The sequence below is a fragment of the Heloderma suspectum genome, chromosome 6, assembly GCF_057233095.1.
Source record: "Heloderma suspectum isolate Gila_16-S chromosome 6, 16-S_ref, whole genome shotgun sequence".
NCBI lineage: Eukaryota > Metazoa > Chordata > Lepidosauria > Squamata > Helodermatidae > Heloderma > Heloderma suspectum.
This window is the reverse complement of record NC_139463.1, coordinates 82,594,004-82,616,282: the sequence shown is the minus strand read 5'-3', so window position 1 is coordinate 82,616,282 and position 22,279 is coordinate 82,594,004. Positions and strand designations below refer to the sequence as shown.

Here is a 22,279-nt window from a genome sequence, read left to right as displayed (position 1 = left end):
TAAATCCTGACACGGCTGAATCATTTCTCATTGGTGTTAACATTAAAGTAAGGGAGCCAACTTTCCAAGCCTCCTGAGTTGGAATTTAGCCATTTTTACTGTTCTTCTGTAGTCTTGTTTGGGGTTTAGCTGATAGGTTGTCTGGAAAGTTTGCCAGATTAAATCTTTGCATATTTTTGTTTTCTTTCTCCTTTGTGTGTTATATTGTATGTGTGTATGTGAATGTACACATTTAAATACATTTTTAGATATGATATTACTTAAATAAATAAATGGTTGGTTTTTATTTTTTACTTTTTACTTTTTATCCTTCTCTTAAATTTCTTCTTTTTCTTTTTCTTTTTCTTCTTCTTCTTCTTCTTCTCCTTTTTTAATTATCATTAATATTAGTATTACTATCATCATTATGGGATTATGAATATGATTATTTCTTGTTGGTTAAACTTTTAATGTGTACTAATATGTGTTAATGGAAGGGTAATATATGGTTAATGGAAATGGACTTTGCTCCTGTTTATTTGCTATAAGACTGAGGTTATAACACTGAAAGACAAGGCTCACAGTTGACGGAGCAGCGGATTGAAGATTTGATAATATTTGCAGTGTTTGGAAGAGTGCTGGATAGGTATAATCTGCAATTGGACTTATATTTGGATATTTGGTTTGCTTTCACTGAAGCTTAGATATAATCTTTTTCTTTCTTTCTTTCTTTCTTTTTTTTCTCTTCTACTTTTGCTTTCCTCCTTTTTTCTCTTTCTTCCCCAGAATACTGTAATGTTGGAAACTGTAGATTTTGACTATGTTGTTGGTATTGTTTATTTCACTTATAATAAAATAAAATAAATATAGATTCAAAAAAAGAAAATAATATTTTAAAATGCATTATCATAGGAAAATTATGTGAAAAGTGTTTGTAATAGGCAAAATTTCATACTGTTTACACAATGAGAAATGTGCTGAGAAATGCATACAAATTTTCCTGTGAAATCTCCCCCCCCCCCACTTCTTGAAGTTCAGGATGCACCTAAGTAAGAATGAAAAATAAGAAAATGAGTGAAAATGAAATTGACAGATTTGTCCAACTCTATATTCCCTGTAAAGGGACAGTCTATGGACAGAAATACATAAATAAAGGAATTCCAGCAATAATCTACCAAAACCAAGTGGGAGACATATTCTTTGCCAATACTTCTATTATTGCATGAATGTCTTCCTGTATAATTAATGTAATTAATTTATTTCTGTGTAGCTTCTACTTCAAGAGAATATCTGTACTGGTTATTAATAACTGACATTTTATGAAGCATTTATTGTATTTGTCCCCTTGTAGAATTGCTTGAGATATATAACTTAGCACAATAGTCTTCAAATATGCCCTAACCCCGGCGCCAGCTTGTCTGGCAAAAGGAGGGGGGATGTTGCAGGCGGATGGGGTGAGAAGAGGTGGGTGCTGCCTATTGGGTGCCCCTCCATGGCACCACCAGGCAGGGGAGGGGTGGCCAGAGCCCTCTTACGCTCTGCACCCCCTCCCAAACCAGCTCACTTGCTGTCACGGCTACAACCAGGGCGAGGGAGAGTTGAAGGCAGAGGACTCGGTGAGTGGATGACCTTGCCCACCTGCACTTTGTGCGTGGCTTTCTTGGGGCCGCTTCAAGCGGCACCTGATCAGTCTTCCTTTGCACCGCTGTCTCGCCTCGGGGACGCGGCGGACATGGGGGCCACCACCAGCTGGCTGTCCTTGCTGCCGCCGGGGCACGGCACTTCCTCAGTGGAGTGAGTGATCATCTTGCACCCCTTCTCATGCCTCCGCACCCAGGGTTTCTCTCCCTGCTCGGGTGGGTTCCCCGGGTGGCTGTTTTAGACCACCCTCTCTGTCTGATGACATCATGTCCCCATGTAAGGGATGGGAGAGGGATTGGAAGGGTAAAGCTCTGCGACCCCCCCCCCCGAATGGCCTCAACATAGGTGCGATGCTGAGTCATAATATGATGTGGGATCAGTCTTCGCTTCTAGTCTTCCACATCTGGAAGCTGCAGAACATTCTTGTGGATCACTCCCCCTCTCCAGGCTGTGCCCAGCAAAGCTACAGCAGTCTAACCCAAACAGACACACCAGCAGACACAATGTTCACTATTGCTTTCCATTGCAGCTCATCTGGATGCCACTGCGGCCTCTACCTCATCTCCGTAGGCTCACCTTGGCGTAGGGATGTACGAAAGTCACTTACCTTTCCACGGATTATGTTCATGGGGGGGGGAGGCGTATGACATAGCCACTGTGTGTGCTATTGATTCCCTATCCCCCAGGAGTCCAGGATCATGTCATTGTCAGAGCGTTCCCGCTCCAGTGTCTGTGTCATAACATCCGGTTCTGGGCCTGCCATGTGCCGGGTTTGGCAAACCCATTTGCCTATGCTTTGTCATGGAATTAGGTCAACAGGTTCTGGGCCTAAGCCCCGTAGGCATCTGTTATCAGAACCCATCCTTTCAGTACTATGTGGGACCAGCGTACTGAAGCCGAGCATGTAGGGATGGCGGAGAATTTCTCCCCGAAACTTCGGGGGGCCGAGCGCCAACGTGTTCGGCCCCCCGAACAAGTTTTGGGGAGAAATCCTCCGCCCCCCCCGCCCCCCCCCCAGGGACGGGACTTACCTTCCCTGAATGTCCCTCCCGGCGGCGGGTCCGGCTGGCGGTTCATCCGGTGTTTGAGCGGGGCGGGAGCGGCAGCCGGTCTTTCGACCGGCCGCCGCCCCCGCCATTGCAATGAAAGAAAAAAAAAAACACACGTCCCCTGATAGGCTACGTGACGATTCACGTAGCCTATCATGGCTAGATTTGCAAAGTCAGCCGTGATAGGCTACGTGAATCGTCACATAGCCTATCACGGGTGACTTAAAAAAAAAAAAAGTGTGTACGGATAATGGCGGCCCCCATAGGGAGCCGCCATTCCCCTTCCTTATTTGGTCACTGTAGTTTACGTCAATGTTTACATAGACTACGGCGAAAATAAGGGCAACGCTATTTGCGTTGCCCTTATTTTCTCCGTAGTCTACGTAAACATTGACGTAGACTACAGCAACTAAATAAGGAACGCGAATGGCGGCTCCCTATGGGGGCCGCCATTAGCGTACGCGTTTTTTTTTTTTTTAAAGTCACCCGTGATAGGCTACATGACGATTCACGTAGCCTATCATGGCTGACTTTCCAGATCTAGCCATGATAGGCTACGTGAATCGTCACGTAGCCTATCAGGGGACTTTTTTTTTTTTTTTGTTACTTCCGTGTTCGCGGCCGGGCGAGGCGGGAAGCCTCCTCCCCGGCCTGAATTTCGGCCGGGTGAGGCGGGAAGCCTCCCCCCCCGGCCTGAATTTTGGCCGGGCGAGGCGGGAAGCCTCCCCCCCCGGCCTGAACTTCGCGGGGGGAGCAGCGAAGCGCTCCCCCCCCACCACGAACAAGCTGCGAGAAAAGGTAAGTGACTTTCGTCCACCCCTACGAGCATGTCATCCTGAATTCCATAGCTCCCAGGACTAGAGCCACCTATGACAGGGCGGGTAGGGAGTTCCGCACCTTAGGAGTGAACTTCAGTCACAGGACTCATAGCCCGTCCCTGTAGACCCTTTGCTGCAATTCAGCACCTCTTTAAGGAGCAAAAGGGGTATCTGCCAGAGCCATAAGGGGCAAGCTGGCCGTCTTTAGTCTTCTTGGCCACAGCAAAAGTGAGTTACTGACCCCAAGTTAGGTTTCGGGGCCAGGCGTGCGGTATAGGGTTGTGGCACGGATGCCACCTGCTTTTTGCAGATTCCAGGCACCCTCTCTCTCCAGATACCCTTCTGAGGTTCTGAGATGTTGGCCCCCCATTTGCACTTCTCAGAGTGACGTTCCCTTGTTCCATGCTGCAGCCTTAACGGCCTTCTTTGGGGCCCTTGGGATTTCAGGGTTGTCTCAGGTTCCCCTATCTGACTTGTCCAGGAGAGACTTGAGATACTACGATGTACAGGTCTGCCCCGCTGTACTCCACCTACCCATTCAGAGGTTAATGCCCCGTCAGGGTCATCACGGGTTTTTACTGGAATACTGGGCCTGGGAGGGACCTCTTTCTTGTCACTCCAATGGTTCACCATTGACAAAATTTCAATTTCGGCAGTCACCACATCAGCTCTAGCATGCTAGGTCAGGTAATTTTTGATTCGGAACCCTCTTTTGCATTGAGTGGTCCCCAAGGCAGCCGCTTCAGGTTTCACAGGCATGTTACGGGGTGGGAAGATGGTGCTTCAAAGCATTCCAGCCTGGCCTTCACAATTTGACTGCTTCTTCCTGATGCAATTTTCCCTTTGCTTGCCCTAATGTTTTATTCCTCAGACTGTTGGAGGAACTTGACGTACGCCGGTATGGGTGCTCTTATGCAGGCACAGTATGGTGTTTTGGGCTGCACAAAGGGCTTCTATGTCGGCCTTCAGATCTCAACTTCCGTTGCCCTGACACGTTTTGATCCAGTGACTTGGCAGACGGGACATGCAGTGGGAGTCCTCCCTCCTCACCCTGTTCCACCAAGGTTTGGTCAGTATTCCTCTGGAGGTACAGGTGCTGCATGATGGAGGGAACAACTTGGGCTGTAAGTAGGGATGGCAGAGAATTCCGCCACGGATTCCAGGGAGGCCGGATTCTAAAGAAAGAATATTTATGTAGGCTAGAACAGCAAAAAATAAAGGAACGCAAATAGCGTCCACTACGCTATTTGTGTTCCCCTTTTTTTGCCATTTTATCTTACGTAAATATTTACGTAAGATAAATCGGAGAAAAATCGGGAAAGCAAATGGCAGCCGCCATAGCCGCCATTTGCGTACGCTGGGTTTGGGGGGGGGTTAGCTGTGATAAGCTATGGAAATTCTTACGTAGCCTATCACGGCTGCCTGGCTGGACGCAAATGGTGGCCGCTGCGGTGGCCGTCATTTGCGTCCGCAGCAGCCCGTCCGCAGCTGGAAATCTGGCTTCAGATGGCCCTGGCCGGCTGCTCTGCGGCCTGGCTGTGGAGCAGAGCCGGCCATCGGGGATTCCGGGGGGGAGGACTGGATCGCCTCCCCCCCCTTGAGGATTCTGAGGGGAGGGACAGAGCGCCTCCCCCCCACTGCGAAAGATTCTGGGAAAAGGTGAGTGAATTTTGTACATCCCTAGCTGTAAGCCAGGCAAGGACCTGATCAAACAGGCCTTGGTTAATGTGTAGGTGGTCCAGCATACCTGGTTGGAAGTAGCCATTGCGGTCCTCACTGCTCTCATGGATCAATTGGAAGGCTCGGATGACATTGCCATTGGCAGGGCACATCGGAAAGTGAACAGAGAAATAGCTCATGGCCTATGTGAATGGGGTGATGGATGCACCACCCACCAGGGAATTCTCTGGACAAGGCAGGAGCGTTACAGGCAGGACGGTGTCCGCCTGTCTCATGCAGGGAATAGCAAATTTCTGTCTGATCTGCAAAGGGAACTGCGGGAAGTTCTTTTGTGCAGGTAGGGGGAGTTTCACAAGCATTAGGCATGTGACTCCTGTGGCGGCTAGGACAGGCAAAATCAGAAAGAGATTAGGGATGGTGTGCATGCAGAGGCACCTTGTGGTGACAGGTGATGCCTGAGGCCCCCCAAACGGGTTGTGCGTAGGGATGTACGAAAGTCACTTACCTTTTAACGAAATGTGATTCGAGGTGGGGGGAGGTGCTCTGTCCCTCCCCCTGAAATTCTGGCCTGGGGGGAGGGACTCCATCCCTCCCCCCCGAATCCTGGCCGGCCGGGTCCGCAAATGGCGGCGGCTGTAGCCCTGCAGTCAGCCATAAACGCTACGCTATTTGCATTCCCCTTATTTTCGCTGTAGTCTACGTAAATGTTTACATAGACTAGACATGCCAAAATAAGGAACGCAAACACCATTTGCATACATGCGTTTTTGTTTTTTATTTTTTTACTCAGCCGTGATAGGCTACGTAAACATTTACGTAGCCTATCACGATATTTTTTAAAAATCTAGCCGTGATAGGCTACGTAAATCTTTATGTAGCCTATCACTTTTTTTGTTTGTTTTTTTTTTACTGGAAATGGCAGCGGCAGCAGCTGGTCGGAAGACCAGCCGCCGCAGCCCCCGCACCGCTGCCGCACTGCTGCCAGCACCGCCGCTGCCAGGAAGATTCGCCCAAGGTAAGTCCCATTCCGGGGGGGGGGGCAGACTGTTTCGCCACCGATTTCAGCGGGCTGAATGCGCTGGCATTCAGCCTCCCTGAGAATCATGGCGAAATTCTCTGACATCCCTAGCACTGTGTCTCAGCAGGGGGATGAGGGTTGCCTGGGAGACCAACCCTCCTCACTCCCCCAGGTGTTGTGCAGCACCGGGAGGGGGTGACAAGGGAAGGTCTACCTCCCCCACAAGGGGCAGTCCGGAGGGGTGGCGAGATCGATGCCACCCCTCAGGCTGGGTGTGTTTTTGCCTGAGAAGTGTCAGCTAGTCACTGGCACAGTCAGCTGCCTGTCCTAGGTACCCCTTTGCAGATATTTTCAATAAATGTGGCCCAATTTTCAACCCAAGCCTTGTTGTTTGACTCTTCTTTGACCGATCTGCGCTCGCATCAATCCTTAATGATGTCTTCTCATTCTACTCTGGAATTGCACAGGAGGGGCCACTATCTTTCATTTTAATTGTTTAACCTCCCAGGCAAGCATTTTCTCTGGTGTGTTTCCATGCTTAAAGTACATATCTGGTAAATACAAGGGAAAATACCCAGGCATGGTGTGTGTGATCCATGTGCGAAAGAGTGGGGTAACTGCCTGACATTTGGGATCATCAGAGCAAACAGGGGCTTTGGGCTCAGACCCACCAGGTGACTTCTCCTCTTCTGGGAAATCAGAGTCACACTGCATCCCTTCACTGTGAATCCTGACTGTAATGACTTTTTGTAATATGTAATGTGCTTTTGTAAGTCTACAACTGAGATTCGAGCTAGTGTTGAACTAATTAGAGATGACAAAGGAATCTGATTTGGGGTCCAAACTCAGCAAGTTGTTTCCAGCTCAACCCCTCAGAGGCCAACTTGCAGACCTCTGACCTTGCCTGACTTGGCATGCACCAAGTTGGGCAACCTTGCAGTTCCCCACTTATCCATGAGCTACCATTTTACACAAAATCGTGGGTTAGCCTTTTACAAAAATCACAATTTTGTGCAAAATAGTGCTCATAAATGGTGCACTTTATGGAATATTGAAGGTGTAAATTGTCTAATGAGACCATTTCTGCCTGCAACATTGCATAAATCACACTATTTATGGTCGCAATTTTGCACAAAATGGTGATTTTCATAAAAGGCTTACCTGTGATTTTGCATAAAATGGCAGCTTGCGGAAAGTGGGATGCCATCAGACTCATCGAGTTTCCGATGGTTCATACCATGCGCCCGCCGGGTCAGGCAAGCAGCAGATGTCTGGCCAGTGGCACATGAGGTGGGCATGGGGGAGTTCTCCTATCCCTAGAACTCATCTGTCTGTTCATTCTGTCTCTTCCAAGTTCATTCTGTCTCTTTTATGATGAAATATGTGTATTTTGCTAAGTTCTTATTTAAAAATACGAACTAAACAAAATTCTCCCCATCTCTCTACTTTGAGCTTAGTGCCTTGGGTGTCATACTCCTAGTGATGACTGTGGCTTTAGCTGAGAAATAATGATCTCCCAGGAAATGTATTATTTATGTATTTATTGCATTTATATCCTGCCTTTTTTCCTCTAAGGAACTCAAGGTGGCATACATAATCTTCTTCGTCCATTTTATCCTCACAACAACAACTCTGTGAGGTAGGTTGGGCTGATAGTCTGTGACTGGCCCAAAGTCACCAAGTGAGCTTCTGTGGCTGAGTGGGGACTAGAACTCAGATCTCCTGACTCCCAGTCCAACACTCTAGCCACTACACCATTCTGGCTCTCGTATTATAGTGGTATTATAGTGATTGCTCATGGCTATCATGTATGCTCAGAGTAGGGATGTGGGAGAAATCTATTTTATATTTTTTTAATGTGACCTTACCTAATCTTCAACTTTGAACCACTATGCCAGGAGTAGACAACTATTTGGGGCCTACGGGCACATTTGGCAGTTTGAGAAACTGTCCTGGGGACCACCACAAAATGGGCACACTCCAGATGAAAGCATCAGCATGCAGCCACCTGCCATCTTAATTCCCTAAGAATGTATTTGAGCCCCACGTGTGGCACAGAGGCATTTGTGGGAAAAGAAGATGGAAGCATCTAGAGGTCCTCATTTTGCTTTCAAGTGATCCCAGCTGCCAATAAGAAATGTTGTTTGTTTGTTTGTTTGTTTGTTTGTTTAAGCAGGAGAGTTGGGCATCTCAGTGGATGCCAAGAGAGTTGCCAAAGGGTGCATTAGTCCTATGGGTGCCATGGGTGGGGACAGGGGCTGCAAACGTGCTGCTGTCAGGTGTGAGACAACCTTGAGAAAGCCTGTGATAAGTTTTATTTTTGTCCAAGGTGGTGATTTTTCAGCAAATCTGCATATCCACTGTTTTCATTTGATATCTCAGTCATATCTCCAGGACAACAATAAACTGATACCCATCCATGCATAAATTGTGTCCATTGCTGTGAGACTGTGCACTAATACCTTTCACCAATAAATCATAGAATGTTCTATCTGAATTTTCAAGAAAGGGACATCAGTTTTATACATTGCAACGTACCTTGGAACTGTCTGCAACTACTGATGGTAAGAGGAGTGCAGTAGTATTGGAAATAAGAAATTCTCCATTACGTGAAAGTATAGAATGGTGACATTTACAGTAGGGATGTACGAAAGGTACTTACCTTTCGCAAATTATGTTTATGGTTGGGGGGGAGGTGTTCTGTCCCTCCCCCCGGAATCCTCGCCGGGGGGGGAGGCGCTCCGTTCCTCCCCCCCCCGGAATCCTGGCCGGCCGGCTGTGCTCCATAGCAATTCTGCAGAGCCGCCGGCCGGCTCCACCAGCAGCCGGACATCCGGCCGCTGGCTAGCAGGGACGCAAATGGCAGTGGCCATAGCCGCCGCCGCCGTTTGCGTCCCTGCAGTCAGCCGTGATAGGCTACGTAAATGTTTACGTAGCCTATCACGGCTGAGTAAAAAAACAAACAAACGCACGTATGCAAATGGCCTATAACGGCTAGATTATTTAAAAAAAACATGGTGATAGGCTGCGTAAATCTTTACGTAGCCTATCACAGCTGACTTTAAAAAAAAATGCGTGTATGCAAATGGCGGCGCCCATGGGCGCCGTCATTTGCGTTCCTTATTTTGGCATAACTTAGTCTACGTAAACATTTACGTAGACTAAGACGGCGAAAATAAGGGGAACACAAATAGCGTAGACACTGCGCTATTTGCGTTCCCCTTGTTTTCACCGTCTTAGTCTACGTAAATGTTTACGTAGACTGAGACGTGCCAAAATAAGGAACGCAAATGGCGGCGCCCATGAGCGCCGCCATTTGCATACACGCATTTTTTTTAAGTCAGCCGTGATAGGCTACGTAAAGATTTACGCAGCCTATCACCATGTTTTTTTAAAAAAATCTAGCCGTGATAGGCTACGTAAATCTTTACGTAGCCTATCACTTTTTTGCTTTTTTTTTTTTTAACTGGAAATGGCGGTGGCATCAGCCAGTCGGAAGACCGGCCACCACAGCCGCCACCGCTGAACCGCCGCCAGAGCCGCCGCCGCCAGGAAGATCCACCCCAGGTAAGTCTCGTCCCGGGGGGGGCGGGGGGCAGACTGTTCCGCCACCGATTTCAGGGGGCCGAATGCGCTGGCATTCGGCCTCCCCGAGATCCATGGCGGAATTCTCTGACATCTCTAATTTACAGTGATATGTAAGAGTCAGAATACCATACTCTATGGGGAGAATGAATGAGGCTCCAAGAATTAGAAAGAAGTGGTAAAAGATGATGATCACCTCTTCATCTTAAATGGGAAATGGAGATCTCTGGAAGGAGCACTAAAATGTTTGGGCCGAGGAATGGATGAGTACCCCCCTTGAGAAAACCTTACAAATATCTGTTGGCTTGCTTCAAAAGTCCTTTGATGTTTCACCCCAGGAGGAACCTCAAAGGAACACTCAGTTGTTGAGTTGCAGCTTAGGTGATGTTTTGGTAGCAGCACTAGGATGGGCTATCACTTCAACAACTAACCACACCACTAGGAAGTGGCTATCAGCAACTTCTACCAGTTCTGACCAAAATGCCACACCATAAAATAATATGAAAAACAATTCCCTAGTAATATTTGTCCCTGAGTATCAGTTTGAAGGAGAGAGCATACAGCAACACTTGATATTCACAGAGAATTTCATTGGATTCTTGGATACCTTGCGGTGAATGACTGAACTATATCTATCATTACAGAAACTGATTGCCATATTGCTCAAGTCCGCTGCTTGCTTCTCAATGTAGTTGCACACCATGAACAAAGCATGGTTAGCTCTGAAGCCTGCAGTAATGAGGAATGCCCATTGGTGAGAATGGGGATGGCAGTGGCATGCAGGCCTATGGCGTTCTCCCAGTTGCCTTACCATGCTTAGTAATTTGGCAGTATTAACATCTACACTTGGCCTGCCAATACAAACCCCCCACCCATCCCACATACACAGATCAGCTAGATTCACAAAAGGGAACAATAGGATTTCGGAAAGGCATAAGTAAACTATTGAACTCTGACCCTGACCCCCTGTCTCTGAGGTTTGATGGGGAGGGGGTCATGAATTAACATATCATGAAGTATTTCATATTAGGACAAAACAAAACAGGACAAGTGAAAACCTGCATGTAGAAGGCTTAGCCTGGAAATGAAGTTCTAAAAACATATTCCATAGATTTATTCTGCCATGCTTTTGAGTGGCTTTACAGTATTTTTTATCAGATTTCCTTTCAACGGCAAGTAATGAACACGTCATCCATTATGTTTATGCTACCAGGATTTGTGACCTGGCTTTCTCTTGTCTGCACACTCTTTTTCTCCCTAGGTGCATGCATGTGCACCCACACAGAACACATGGACCCGTACACTAGGGACACACCCAGTACACTAGGGAATGCCCAGCTGACACTCTCACAAATATATAAAACTCCCATGAAGAATGGATGAGCTTGAAAGAAGATCAAGCATTTCTTATCCTTTGGTTGGCTGCAATGAAGTGTCTCCAACAGAGGATTTTAGGTAAGAACTCTCTCTCCCTACTTGGGTTCCATAGATTTAAACTCAGTGTTTAAAGGATGTTAATTTCACTGCCTTACAGTTGTCTAAGTCCTAGGGAAATTCCACTGATTTCAAACATTATTTGCCCTTGAATGGACATGAAATCCACCTTCTACTCAGACTGAGTGTTCATAAAAATCCTGCTGTCTCTAAATTTGGTTAAGATGAAGCTTAAAGGATTCACTTCGAAGTCTGAAACAATCAGAACCAAGTAGAGAGGGTGACACATTTTGCAAGTTTGTGTTTATAATTTTGTTTGTTTATCATTTTGATAGGGACCAGGAGAGTGCAAGACATTTTTCTGTGTCTGGTGAAAGACAAGATTTCCTCCCCCCACCAGAAATTCCATGCTCAACAGCCAGCAAACCAGGAGTTGCTTCAACACTGGCAAATGGGACAGAATCCTCCACTATTTCTGAGGGCAGCAAGCTAATGTAGGAGGCACAGGGCAGGCTGCATGGCACACCCAGCTATGTTTTACAACACCTCACGGCCACCTCTGCCCCCCCCCTCAGTATTTGCTGTCTGAAATGTGTTCCCCATTGTGCCTAAATGTAGGGCAAGCTCTGTTGGGGTCAATAAAATCAGAAACTTAAAGGCTCACATGAAGAGGCACTTCTCTTATGAAAAATATGCCCTATTAGGGTGGAACTATATGCTATGTTCAGTGCAACTTTTAAACAGCATGCTTAGCACTGCCTACTGCTATTTATTTTTTTACAGCAACTGTGTGGGCCCTGGATTCGGATCAAGGCCATGGCTCACAGGGCAGGGAGTTTAACCCATTTATTCCTTATGAAAAAAAAAATAATCTCCCTCACTGTTCCCATTACCATATGTCCCCAAATGTTCTATTTGCAGTAAATTAGGGATGTTTGAGAATGTGGTTTGAGTTCACAAATCTCTTGAAAATGCCCCGTTCACAATCCTGAACGTGGGAGTGCATTTCCCCTTAGGGATGTACAGACGGTGTAAAATCCACTCCATCTGTGTTTCGCGGATTGACATTTACTACGGTACAAATGACCCATTATCTTAGGCATGGATTTTTAAAAGTGTGCATAGCACTGACTACTTTCTTTTTTCAGAAAACAAAAGCTCTTTTGTTCCGTCGTCCACCCACAGACAGATGTGAATATTTCTTTTGGCATGCAGAAAAATATTCAAATAATTATGTAAGTATTTACATAAGTATTTACATAATTTTCCTTAATATGTATCATTTAGCGTATTGTCCCCCATTCCATTCAAACATTTCCTCAGCAGAAATGTACCTATTTTCCTATGAATTTATTTGCATACATTTCGGGAAAGTAAGAAAAATCATCCTGAAGTCCATGGACTCCATGCAGCCTGAGGGGGTCACTCCGCCATAGATTACACAGGTTGGATTCTCAGAAATCTGAGCTCGTTTTAGTCCATCTCAAATTTCTCCAGCATTCCTACCCGCCCCCCAATATCTGCAAATTTCCAAACATACATTCACATTTGCAAAATGTGCACTTAAAAAATTCATGTTCCTAAAAATGCACAATGTTAAAATGCACTCTTTTTAAAAAGGCACAATTTAAAGTTTGCCTTTTTGTGTGTGTTCACAATTGTGCATTTTTAAAACACTTTCCCCATTTGAACGAACTGAAACACACACACACACACACATGCACACACATAGCCCACACAGTTTGCAGACAAGAATAGGAACGAGCCGAGCCAAGCTTTGAAATAATAAAGTTCAGAGAATTTCAGTGAGCTTGAGCATCCCTGGTTCTCCTATCCCTACAGAAAACAGCCAGGGCCTTAAGGGAAATAGCAGATGCAGGGATTTTCAGGCAAAACAAAAGGATTAATTTTATTTGCACGATCGTCCCTCCATGGTCTTGATCTTCTTTGTGTCCCTGCAAGACTGCTTTTGTTTTCTGAAAAAGGAAAGTAGTCAGTGCTATGCACACTTTTAAAAATCCATGCCTAAGATAATGGGTCATTTGAACCTTAGTAAATGACCTCATAATGTGAAGAGAGAGTGAAGATCAGAGTTGTTCCGCTACAGTCTAGGGTCCAGACCTATGAGTAAATGTGTGCAAACATTGCATGAACCTGAAGCAGACAGCTTTTTCAGTTCCTAGGGTAGAGGTCCAATGCTCCAATTCCTTTCCCTAACATTGTGCTGACATTATATTTCACAGGACCACAGTCAAATAAAACACAACATTACATTTGCTTAAGTGAACAAGATTTTCACAAGAACAAGATGTGAACAACTCACACATGCCCCACCACTGTCAAACCAGCAATTCTTGCTTCAGGGGAAAAAAAAAAGTATACAGTATGCTACCCTTTATGAAGCACACACTTTTACTAAAACTATGGATCACAACACAATTAGTCCCTTCCTATTTCTTTTTTCTATTTTCTGGAAGGGCTCAAGCAATGAGAAACAGACTACAGTGTTAACCTTCATTTGCCTCATTATACATCCAGGGCAATAGGAGTATGAAAAGATGCCATTTCCAGGGGATGAGAAGACCAGAACTGACATGAGTTTTGGATTTGCCTGACATTTCCACATTTTTGTATTTGATTTTTGTGCTGTTGCAGCATAATCTTAGCCCACTTCGGACAAGAGTGTTCACCTTTCATTGTGTATTTGGAAGCACCGCAAAATAGAAGACCTACTTTGCACTACTACATCACCTATCCTAACCACCTGCTTATGTAACTTGGTAACAGTTTATGTTATTTCACAGATGTTGAAAAATGAAGGTAGCTATTCAGAATATGACTTAAATGCTTTTTCAGTGTTCACTGTGTCATTTTTTTTCTTCTTTGTCATTGTTCAGTTTTGCATTTTGTTCTACAGTGAAAAATAAATCTGTGAAGCTAATAAGATGGATATCAGTAATGAAACTGCTCCATCAGAATTCATCCTTCTGGCATTTTCAAATATTAACGAATGGCGTTTCCTCGTCCTTGGATTTATGCTCATCACCTATTTTTTTATACTCATGGGGAATCTTCTGATCATCTTCCTGATCTCCTTGGAACCAAGCCTTCAAACCCCCATGTACTTCTTCCTGGGCAACCTTTCCCTCCTGGACATCTGCCAGACTACAACCACCATTCCTCAGATAATAGCACACCTAATCTCTGGAAGAAATACCACCTCTAATGAAAGATGCAAGATGCAACTCTTTTTCGTTGTTTTTTTCGTTGGCACTGAGACAATCCTGTTGGCTGCCATGGCTTATGATCGCTATGTTGCCATCTGCAACCCACTCCGCTACCATGTGGTCATGAATCAGAAAATCTGCACCCAGCTGGTGTCAACTACTTGGCTGACAAGTTCACTCAATGCTACTGTGCACATTATTTTCACATTCCGACTGTCTTTTTGTGGTGTCAATGAGATCAACTACTTCTATTGTGACATCCCTCCTCTAATAGCTATTTCCTGTGGGAATATCTCTGGCAGCATTATTGCAGTCCTGGCTGCTAGTCCTGTAATGGGCTTTGGGCCAGTCATGTGCATCATTATTTCCTACACTCACATCATCTGGAGGATCCTGAAAATGAACTCGTCCAGTGGGATGAAGAAAGCCTTTTCTACCTGTGCTTCTCATCTCACTGTTGTCTTCCTCTTTTATGGCAGCTCCATTTTTACTCATGTCCGGCCTGTCTCCAGCTACTCACTCAAAAATGACAGGATGATTGCCTTATTTAACAACATTCTCTCCCCTCTGTTAAACCCACTGATCTACACCCTTAGGAACAAGGATGTAAAGGAGGCACTGAAGAAGACAATGATGAAGAAATTGCTCTCCTGAAAGCGTCAGTAAACATCTAAAATTTCATGTGGTGCCCAAAAGATATCAGTAACAAGTTTCCAACAATGTTCTCTAACTTTGGGGATATTTTTTTTAATATTGATATATCAAGGCAGTCCACTGGGTTGATTTACATTTTGGGGCTTACCTTACTTATCTTTTCTGTTCACATTACCTTCTAAAGCTCCAGATATAGGGATAGACTAGTGTCATAGTAACACACCGATTAAAAGAATTCCTGGAGTTGAAACAGTGAATCTTATTCTTACATAACCGTTGCATTAGTATATTAATTTTGTATGTAACATCTGCCTCAAGAAAATCTCTATTATGTTCATTAACAAATGATGAGATCTTATGAAGCATTTAATTTGTTTGTTCCCTTGTAGAGAAATATGCATGAGGCATGTTGTTTAGAAGAGTAGTCTTCACATTCCTCAGTGATGTCTCCTCTTTCCACTCTCATCCCACCCTGGAATCGTATACAAGGAATAACTGCCTTTCTTTTGTTACTTGACTTAGGGTGCAATCCTATCAATTGTGACCTCAAGTGCTAGAAAGTCTCCAAACTCAGAGGCTTCCAGGCAACCAGTGCAGAGAGGGAGGAGCAGCAGAGGTCATCATTGCATCGGCTGCACCTCCTGCTTTGCATTTCATCAAGATAGTCTTTTCTGCCTGTCTAGCTGGGACACTGCAGAGGGGAAGGGAAGGAGACTGGAGGGGCTGGGGATACAGCATAACCCAGCCTCTCCAGTCCCCTCCCCACATACCAGAATGCCCCCTTTATCCCCTGTACAAGGTCACTTTTGCAGCCTTGAAGAGGCAGCTGGCATGGTTCTCTTCACTGGCTGTGAGGGGCAGAGGGCAGGGAGCATGGATTCCTGGGCCCATGTTTGGACTGCTATCTCTCACCTTGGATCCTGGAATCCGTAGTGGCAAGAGTGTTGGACTAGGAGCTGGGAGATCCGGGTTCTAGTCCCCACTCGGCCATGGAAGCTCACTGGGTGACTTTGGGCCAGTCACAGACTCTCAGCCCAACCTACCTCACAGGGTTGTTGTTGTGAGGATAAAACGGAGAGGAGGATGATAATGTAAGCCGCCTTGGGTTCCTTGCAAGAGGAAGAAAGGCGGAGTATAAATGCAATGAATGAATGAATGAATGAATGAATGAATAAATAAATAAATAAATTGATAAGCATTTTCCCTGGTTTATTACTTTGTTCAAATATCTCTATTTGAACAAAGTAATAAACCCCCTCCCCTAGAAATGAACCCCCCTCCCCTAGGAATAGACAAACAGCCCAATGAGGACTAAGCATGCTGAGTACCCATGGAATGCCAACTGCCTGTTGGGCAGTGAGGAGGCATGGAACTGATATCTAGAACAGGAGCACCCTGCACTGCAGCATTTTGCTGCAGGTCCTACTTGTATATACAAAATTTCATTCTCTGTTTAATCGGGGCATTTTGTCATTGTTATTCATAGAATCATAGGGTTGGAAGGGGCCTACAAGACCACTGAGTCCAACCCCCTGCTCAATGCAGGAAGCCTGATTCCCACGTTCTCCCATCCAAGTACTAACCAGGGCTGACCATATAATGGCTTAGTTATAGTCCAGTTGCCAGCATTCTCATCTTGGGCAAGGGCCTTGAGTGAATGGTTGCTGGTTAACTCCAGCCACTCTTGAATGAAATTGATTTTCTAGATTCACTTCTATCAAGCTGTAAGCTGGTGTTGAAACAGAAACTGCCTTAGTCATCCTATGGGCTGACCTTGTTGTTGTCATCTGTTTGCTGCTATTGTAACCAATAAAGCAGAGACAAATACCTACCTCCTCTCAACCCAGCTACAGATTCAGTTTATTGCTCAATAGCTAACCAGGATTTGCACATACATCAAATTCAAAACAAAACAAGAAAGAATACACAATGTCAACAGATGAGGAAATCAGACTAGGCATAATAATAAGAAAATAAGAGAAAGGTTGACAAACCATTGGCAGCTTATTAGTACACTACAATTATTAAATTAATTAAAATAGCTCAATGCTCTGTGCTATCGTCAGTCAAAATGAAAGACTTCCTCTTCCCTAGAGCTGGTGTAATGCATTTAACTGTACAATATGTCACAGAATAATCTATCCCAACCAACAGGATTTTGTTGCTGTTGTTGTTCAAAAGTGAGTTGTCTCTAATACCAGCAATAAGCAGGTCAAGATACTGAACCTCAAATCCAAGAACAATGGGGACTCCAAAATAAAGTGAACAAAATGTTATGGCATCTGACTGGACAATGTCTGTCCACCCTATGTTGGCCACTTAACCTCCATTATTGGCAGGGCATTTAATCTGCACTTAGTTAGTCATCCAAAACCATATGGGCAAATACAAGACAAATATGGGGGCAGTTTCCCAAGAAGGGCTATGAAATCTTTATACAACCTGTTGGAATGGCACTTGTCCACTAGAATGGTCATAGTCTGAAAATCAACATCAAAGATGCCTTCAGACTTCTAGACAGGTGGCATCATAGTCACTTGCAATCAAATAGCCCACAGAAAAGCCAGGTTTAGAGATTATTTCATGCATTTTGGTGGCCCATAATTCTTCCCCCATGTCTTCATAGGCCAGTAGGAGAATAAAAGAGTCTTGTTGGAAAATTATCTTAATTCAGAAGACTCTGGCATAGCCCTGGTTGGATTGGTTGGATTGGTGTTTGTGTGGGGTACATTTGTATCCATGGCCCCTCATCCAGCTGGGCAGATACCTGCTTCTGTATACATATGTCCCATATCTGGACTAGTGTGAGCATTGTTCTTTATTTATGAACAGACAGGTTCTTGTTAAACCCAGTAGTAGACAGTTCTCACAAAATGACCCCATATTTCTCACAAAATAATAAAGCATTAGGCACACTGGGTCTAAGTCAGCACTTCCACATCCTGGATGGGGCTAATGGAAGCTGTAGTCCAAAATTTCCACCAATCTGGAAAGTACCAGATTGGTGAAGGCTGGTCTAAGCAGTTCAAGCATTCTTTTATTCACAAGAACTTTCTGTAAGTTTGAGTTATGATGCAATTGATTATCTTCAAGTCTCTGATACACTTCTGGGAATGTTACCTGTCTAGGAAAGCTCTTGGGGTAGAATTCCCAAAGGGATATTGGGCATATATATGAAAAACAAATGTGAAGTCCTTGCACAACACACAAACAATACTAACAACATGAAATGCAACAGTTCTTCAGGTAAGGAAAGGTGTATTTTATGGGTGGGTAAACAATTTTTTGTGGATCAAAATGCTAGCTGAGATTGAACAAATGAACAAATACATTAATAAATCTCCCCCTGGCTGTGTTATAATTAAGTAAAGAATGACTTACAAACTAAGTGAGCTTCACTGTCCTTTAGCGTACCTGGACATATATATATAATCTATCTATCTATCTATCTATCTATCTATCTATCTATCATCTATGATAGATCCTCTGTCTGTCTGTCTGTCTGTCTGTCTGTCTGTCTGTCTAATATCAATGATTTGATTTATTTCAATGGGAAATGCTCCCAGGGAAGAGCATGGAGGATTGATTGCAGCCTAAGCTAGTGAAATGTAGATCCCATTGAAATCATTGGGACAAGTTATTAATTTCTTAAACCCCATTGATCCTCATGAGTTCCCATTCACTCTATCTATCTATCTATCTATCTATCTATCTATCTATCATAGATGATTTTTCATTAGCCAATGTCAGAAGGAGCTAAAAGCTTTTAAAGGGTGTCTCATAAGAAGGAACCATTTTACATTTTGTGTCTGTGTTCGGAGATTGTTTGAATTATTGTTGTAGTGGAATTAAGAAACCTGGGTTAACTTGTTGGTTCTATGGCCTGTGCCACCTTTATCCTCACAGCAGCCATGAGTGGTAGGTTAGGCTGAGAGTCTATGAGTCACTTTTGACAGAGGGAGGGTTGTCATTTGGGGGGGGGTCTTTTTTGCTTTTTGTTTTAAACTGTCCTTTCTCCCTCAAACTTCCACCAGCCATCTTGACTTTTTTCTGGATATGTACAGCCAACAGTTCTTTCTGGCACCTGTCAATTTCATGAAGATTGGACAAACCATTTCAATTCTATGAAAGTTAGAATGACTTGTACCCACATCAGCTCTTGTATAGATAGAACACTTGCTTTATTGATGACCTGAGGTACAGCCAACATGACAGTAATGGCTATACTCTAACCATTGTCCCTTAGTCCCTTCAGTAGAATTCAAGGAGCTTGTATCAAGTTCAGATGGGTGGGGTCTTTGGAGGGCTGGTGGGTGGCTGAATCTGTGGGGAAATCACAGTGGGAGGAGAACCCCCGTCATGCTCCAGTATCCCAGCAGAATCGGGGGTCCCTCCCTCACTTTCTAGGCAGATTCAACCACCACCACCAAGCCATCAAACAGCATCATGATATTGTCTCCTTCTTCTTCTCAGCCACTGATAATATGAGGAAAATGGTAGGGTTTCCCCTCTCTCAACATTCTAACGTGGCTGTGATGGGGAAGGGAGAGAGAGAAAGCATGCTATTGAGCATGTCTGTACTTTTTACATGTAAAAAAGCTGCATTTTAAGAATAAATGAAATGGAACCTAGAAAAAGTAGTTTTCTACCAACTCCAGTACAAGAAACTCTCTGGTCACTTCAGGAATTGTGACTACAGAATTTTCACCAACCTTTTTTTCAAAGTCATATTTCACAGAGGGAGGGTGTTCTTGTTTTTGCTTTTTGCTTTTGTTCTTTCTCCCTCAGTATTTGACCAATCATACTGAAATTGTTAGGGTATATATAATCAATAGTTCCTTCTGGCACCTGAAAATTTCAGAAGGATTGGTCAAACAAACCATTTCAATTGTATAAAGGTTAGGATGAGCTACCCCCATGATAATTTAACACAGCATGCTCAATTTACTGAAGGGCCTTAAGATTATGACCACTGCTGTGATGGTAATAATTTTACACTACCACATCACCCATCCAGACCACCTGACTAGGTAATTTGGTAAAATGTGTAAAAACGGGGGGAGGGGGGACAGTTTATATTCTTATGTAGATATTGAAAAACAAAACAACTTGAAGCTACATAGCAAGAGTATGACTTCAATGCTTTTCAGTGCTCACTGGTTTGTGCTACTGTTTTTCCTGTTATTGTTAATTCACTAATTATGTATTTTGGTTTAAAGAGAAAAATAAACCAAGGAAGCTAATGAAATGGATGTCAGTAATGAAACCACTCCATCAGAATTTATCCTTCTAGCATTTTCAAACCTTAATGAATGGTGTTTCCTCCTCCTTGCATTTATACTCATCACCTATCCCTTTACACTGATGGGGAATCTTCTGATCATCTTCCTGATCTCCTTGGAACCAAGCCTTCAAACCCTCATGTATTTCATCCTGGGTAACCTTTCACTCTTGGACATCTGTCAAACTATGACCACCATTCCTCAGATAATAGCGCACCTGATGTCAGGGAAAAACAACATCTCATATAAAAGATGCAAGATGCAACTCTTTTTCTTTGTTTTGTTCGTTGGTACTGAGACAATCCTTTTAGCTGCCATGGCTTATGATCGCTATGTCACCATCTGCAACCCTCTCCGCTACCATGTGGTCATGAATCCGAAGATCTGTGCCCAGCTGGTGTCAGCTTCTTGGTTCACAAGTTCAGTCAATGCCACTGTTCGCACGCTGTTCACATTTCACCTGTCTTTTTGTGGTGTCAATGAGATCAACTACTTCTTCTGTGACATTCCTCCTCTAGTAGCTATTTCCTGTGGGGACATCTCCAGTAGTATTATTGCAATCATGGCTGCTAGTCCTGTAATGGGCTTTGGGCCAGCCATGTGCATCATCATTTCCTACACTCACATCATCTGGAGGATCCTGAAAATGAACTCCTCGGCTGGGATGAGGAAAGCCTTTTCTACCTGTGCTTCTCATCTCACTGTTGTCTTGCTCTTCTTTGGCAGCTGCATTTTTATGTACATCAGACCCATCTTCAACCAGTCCCTCAACAACGATATAATGATTGCCCTACTTAACAACATCCTCTCCCCTATGTTAAACCCACTGATCTACACCCTCAGGAACAAAGATGTGAAAGAGGCTTTGCAAAAGTTCATAGTGAAGAAGTTGTCATTCTGAAAAAGACAGTAAACACAGACATCAAAAAATCCTTGTTCTCATTATCTAACAGTGCAATAAAATGACAACTGTGGTTCAAAACTGTAGTTCTAGCCCAGGGTTTCTTGTTTACTTTGCTGATGCTGAAAAAGCTGAGGGGTATATTCAGAATGTTATGTGGTAACAATGACAAGTGGACAGGTATATTCTCTGGCTTATGATTCTTTTAGTATTGGACCTATCAAAGCACTGTATTGGATTCATCTTTAGCAGCCTATTTATTTATTATTTATTTATTACATTTATATCCCGCCATTTTTCCTCTTTAAGAAAACCAAGGTGGCATATATAATCCTCCTTCTCTCCATTTTATCCTCACAACAACTACAATAGGAAAGAAAAAAAAGGCTACAATTGTAGAAAGTCCTCCAAAGACAGGCAGGGAGCTTACAGATAGGAATGGACAGGCGCCTCCCCTTTCTGGGTTCTCTGGGTGCCCACCTAGCCCCTGCCCCTATTTGCACTCTTCCAGGCCTGTGCTCAAGCTCCCCACTGCTCGCCGAACCGCCCGTATGCACCTGGGACCTATCCACGAACAACGCAGTTGCCATTTTGCCAAAAAAAAAAAAAAAATGGCAATAGCGAATATGCACACATCTGGGATGCAAAATGGTGCTGTGAATGGCCCATATACGCAAGATTACAGGCATAAATGGGCCATTTACACTTGGAATCTTGTGTATATGGGCCATTTGTGGTGCCATTTTGCATACAACGAGATGTGTCCATATTAACGATCACCAATTATTTATTTTTTTCATTTATTTTTGCAAAATGGTGCTCATGGTGCTTGCGGACGGGTCCTGGGTGAGTCCCGGTGGCTCGGTGAGTGCACATGGGGCAGGTGGGTGCAGGGGCAGGGGCTCAGCAGGTAGGGCTTGGCGGGTGTGGGGGGGTGTCCGCTGGTCTCCCAGACCCAATCGGGCAACTGCACCATGCCTACTTAATATAGATAGCTTTCCTTGCATGAAA

General features: G+C 44.4%; 2 protein-coding genes across 2 annotated transcripts; both read left to right on the top strand.

The window, feature by feature from the left end:
- Positions 1-14,149: 14,149 nt before the first annotated feature.
- LOC146341514 (olfactory receptor 5V1-like) lies at positions 14,150-15,085 on the top strand. The gene has a single exon (XM_084807505.1). The coding sequence runs from the start codon at positions 14,150-14,152 to the stop codon at positions 15,083-15,085; it is 936 nt and encodes a 311-aa protein (XP_084663631.1).
- Positions 15,086-20,332: 5,247 nt separating this feature from the next.
- Positions 20,333-21,268, top strand: LOC146341513 (olfactory receptor 5V1-like). Its single transcript, XM_084807504.1, has one exon. The coding sequence runs from the start codon at positions 20,333-20,335 to the stop codon at positions 21,266-21,268; it is 936 nt and encodes a 311-aa protein (XP_084663630.1).
- Positions 21,269-22,279: the final 1,011 nt, after the last annotated feature.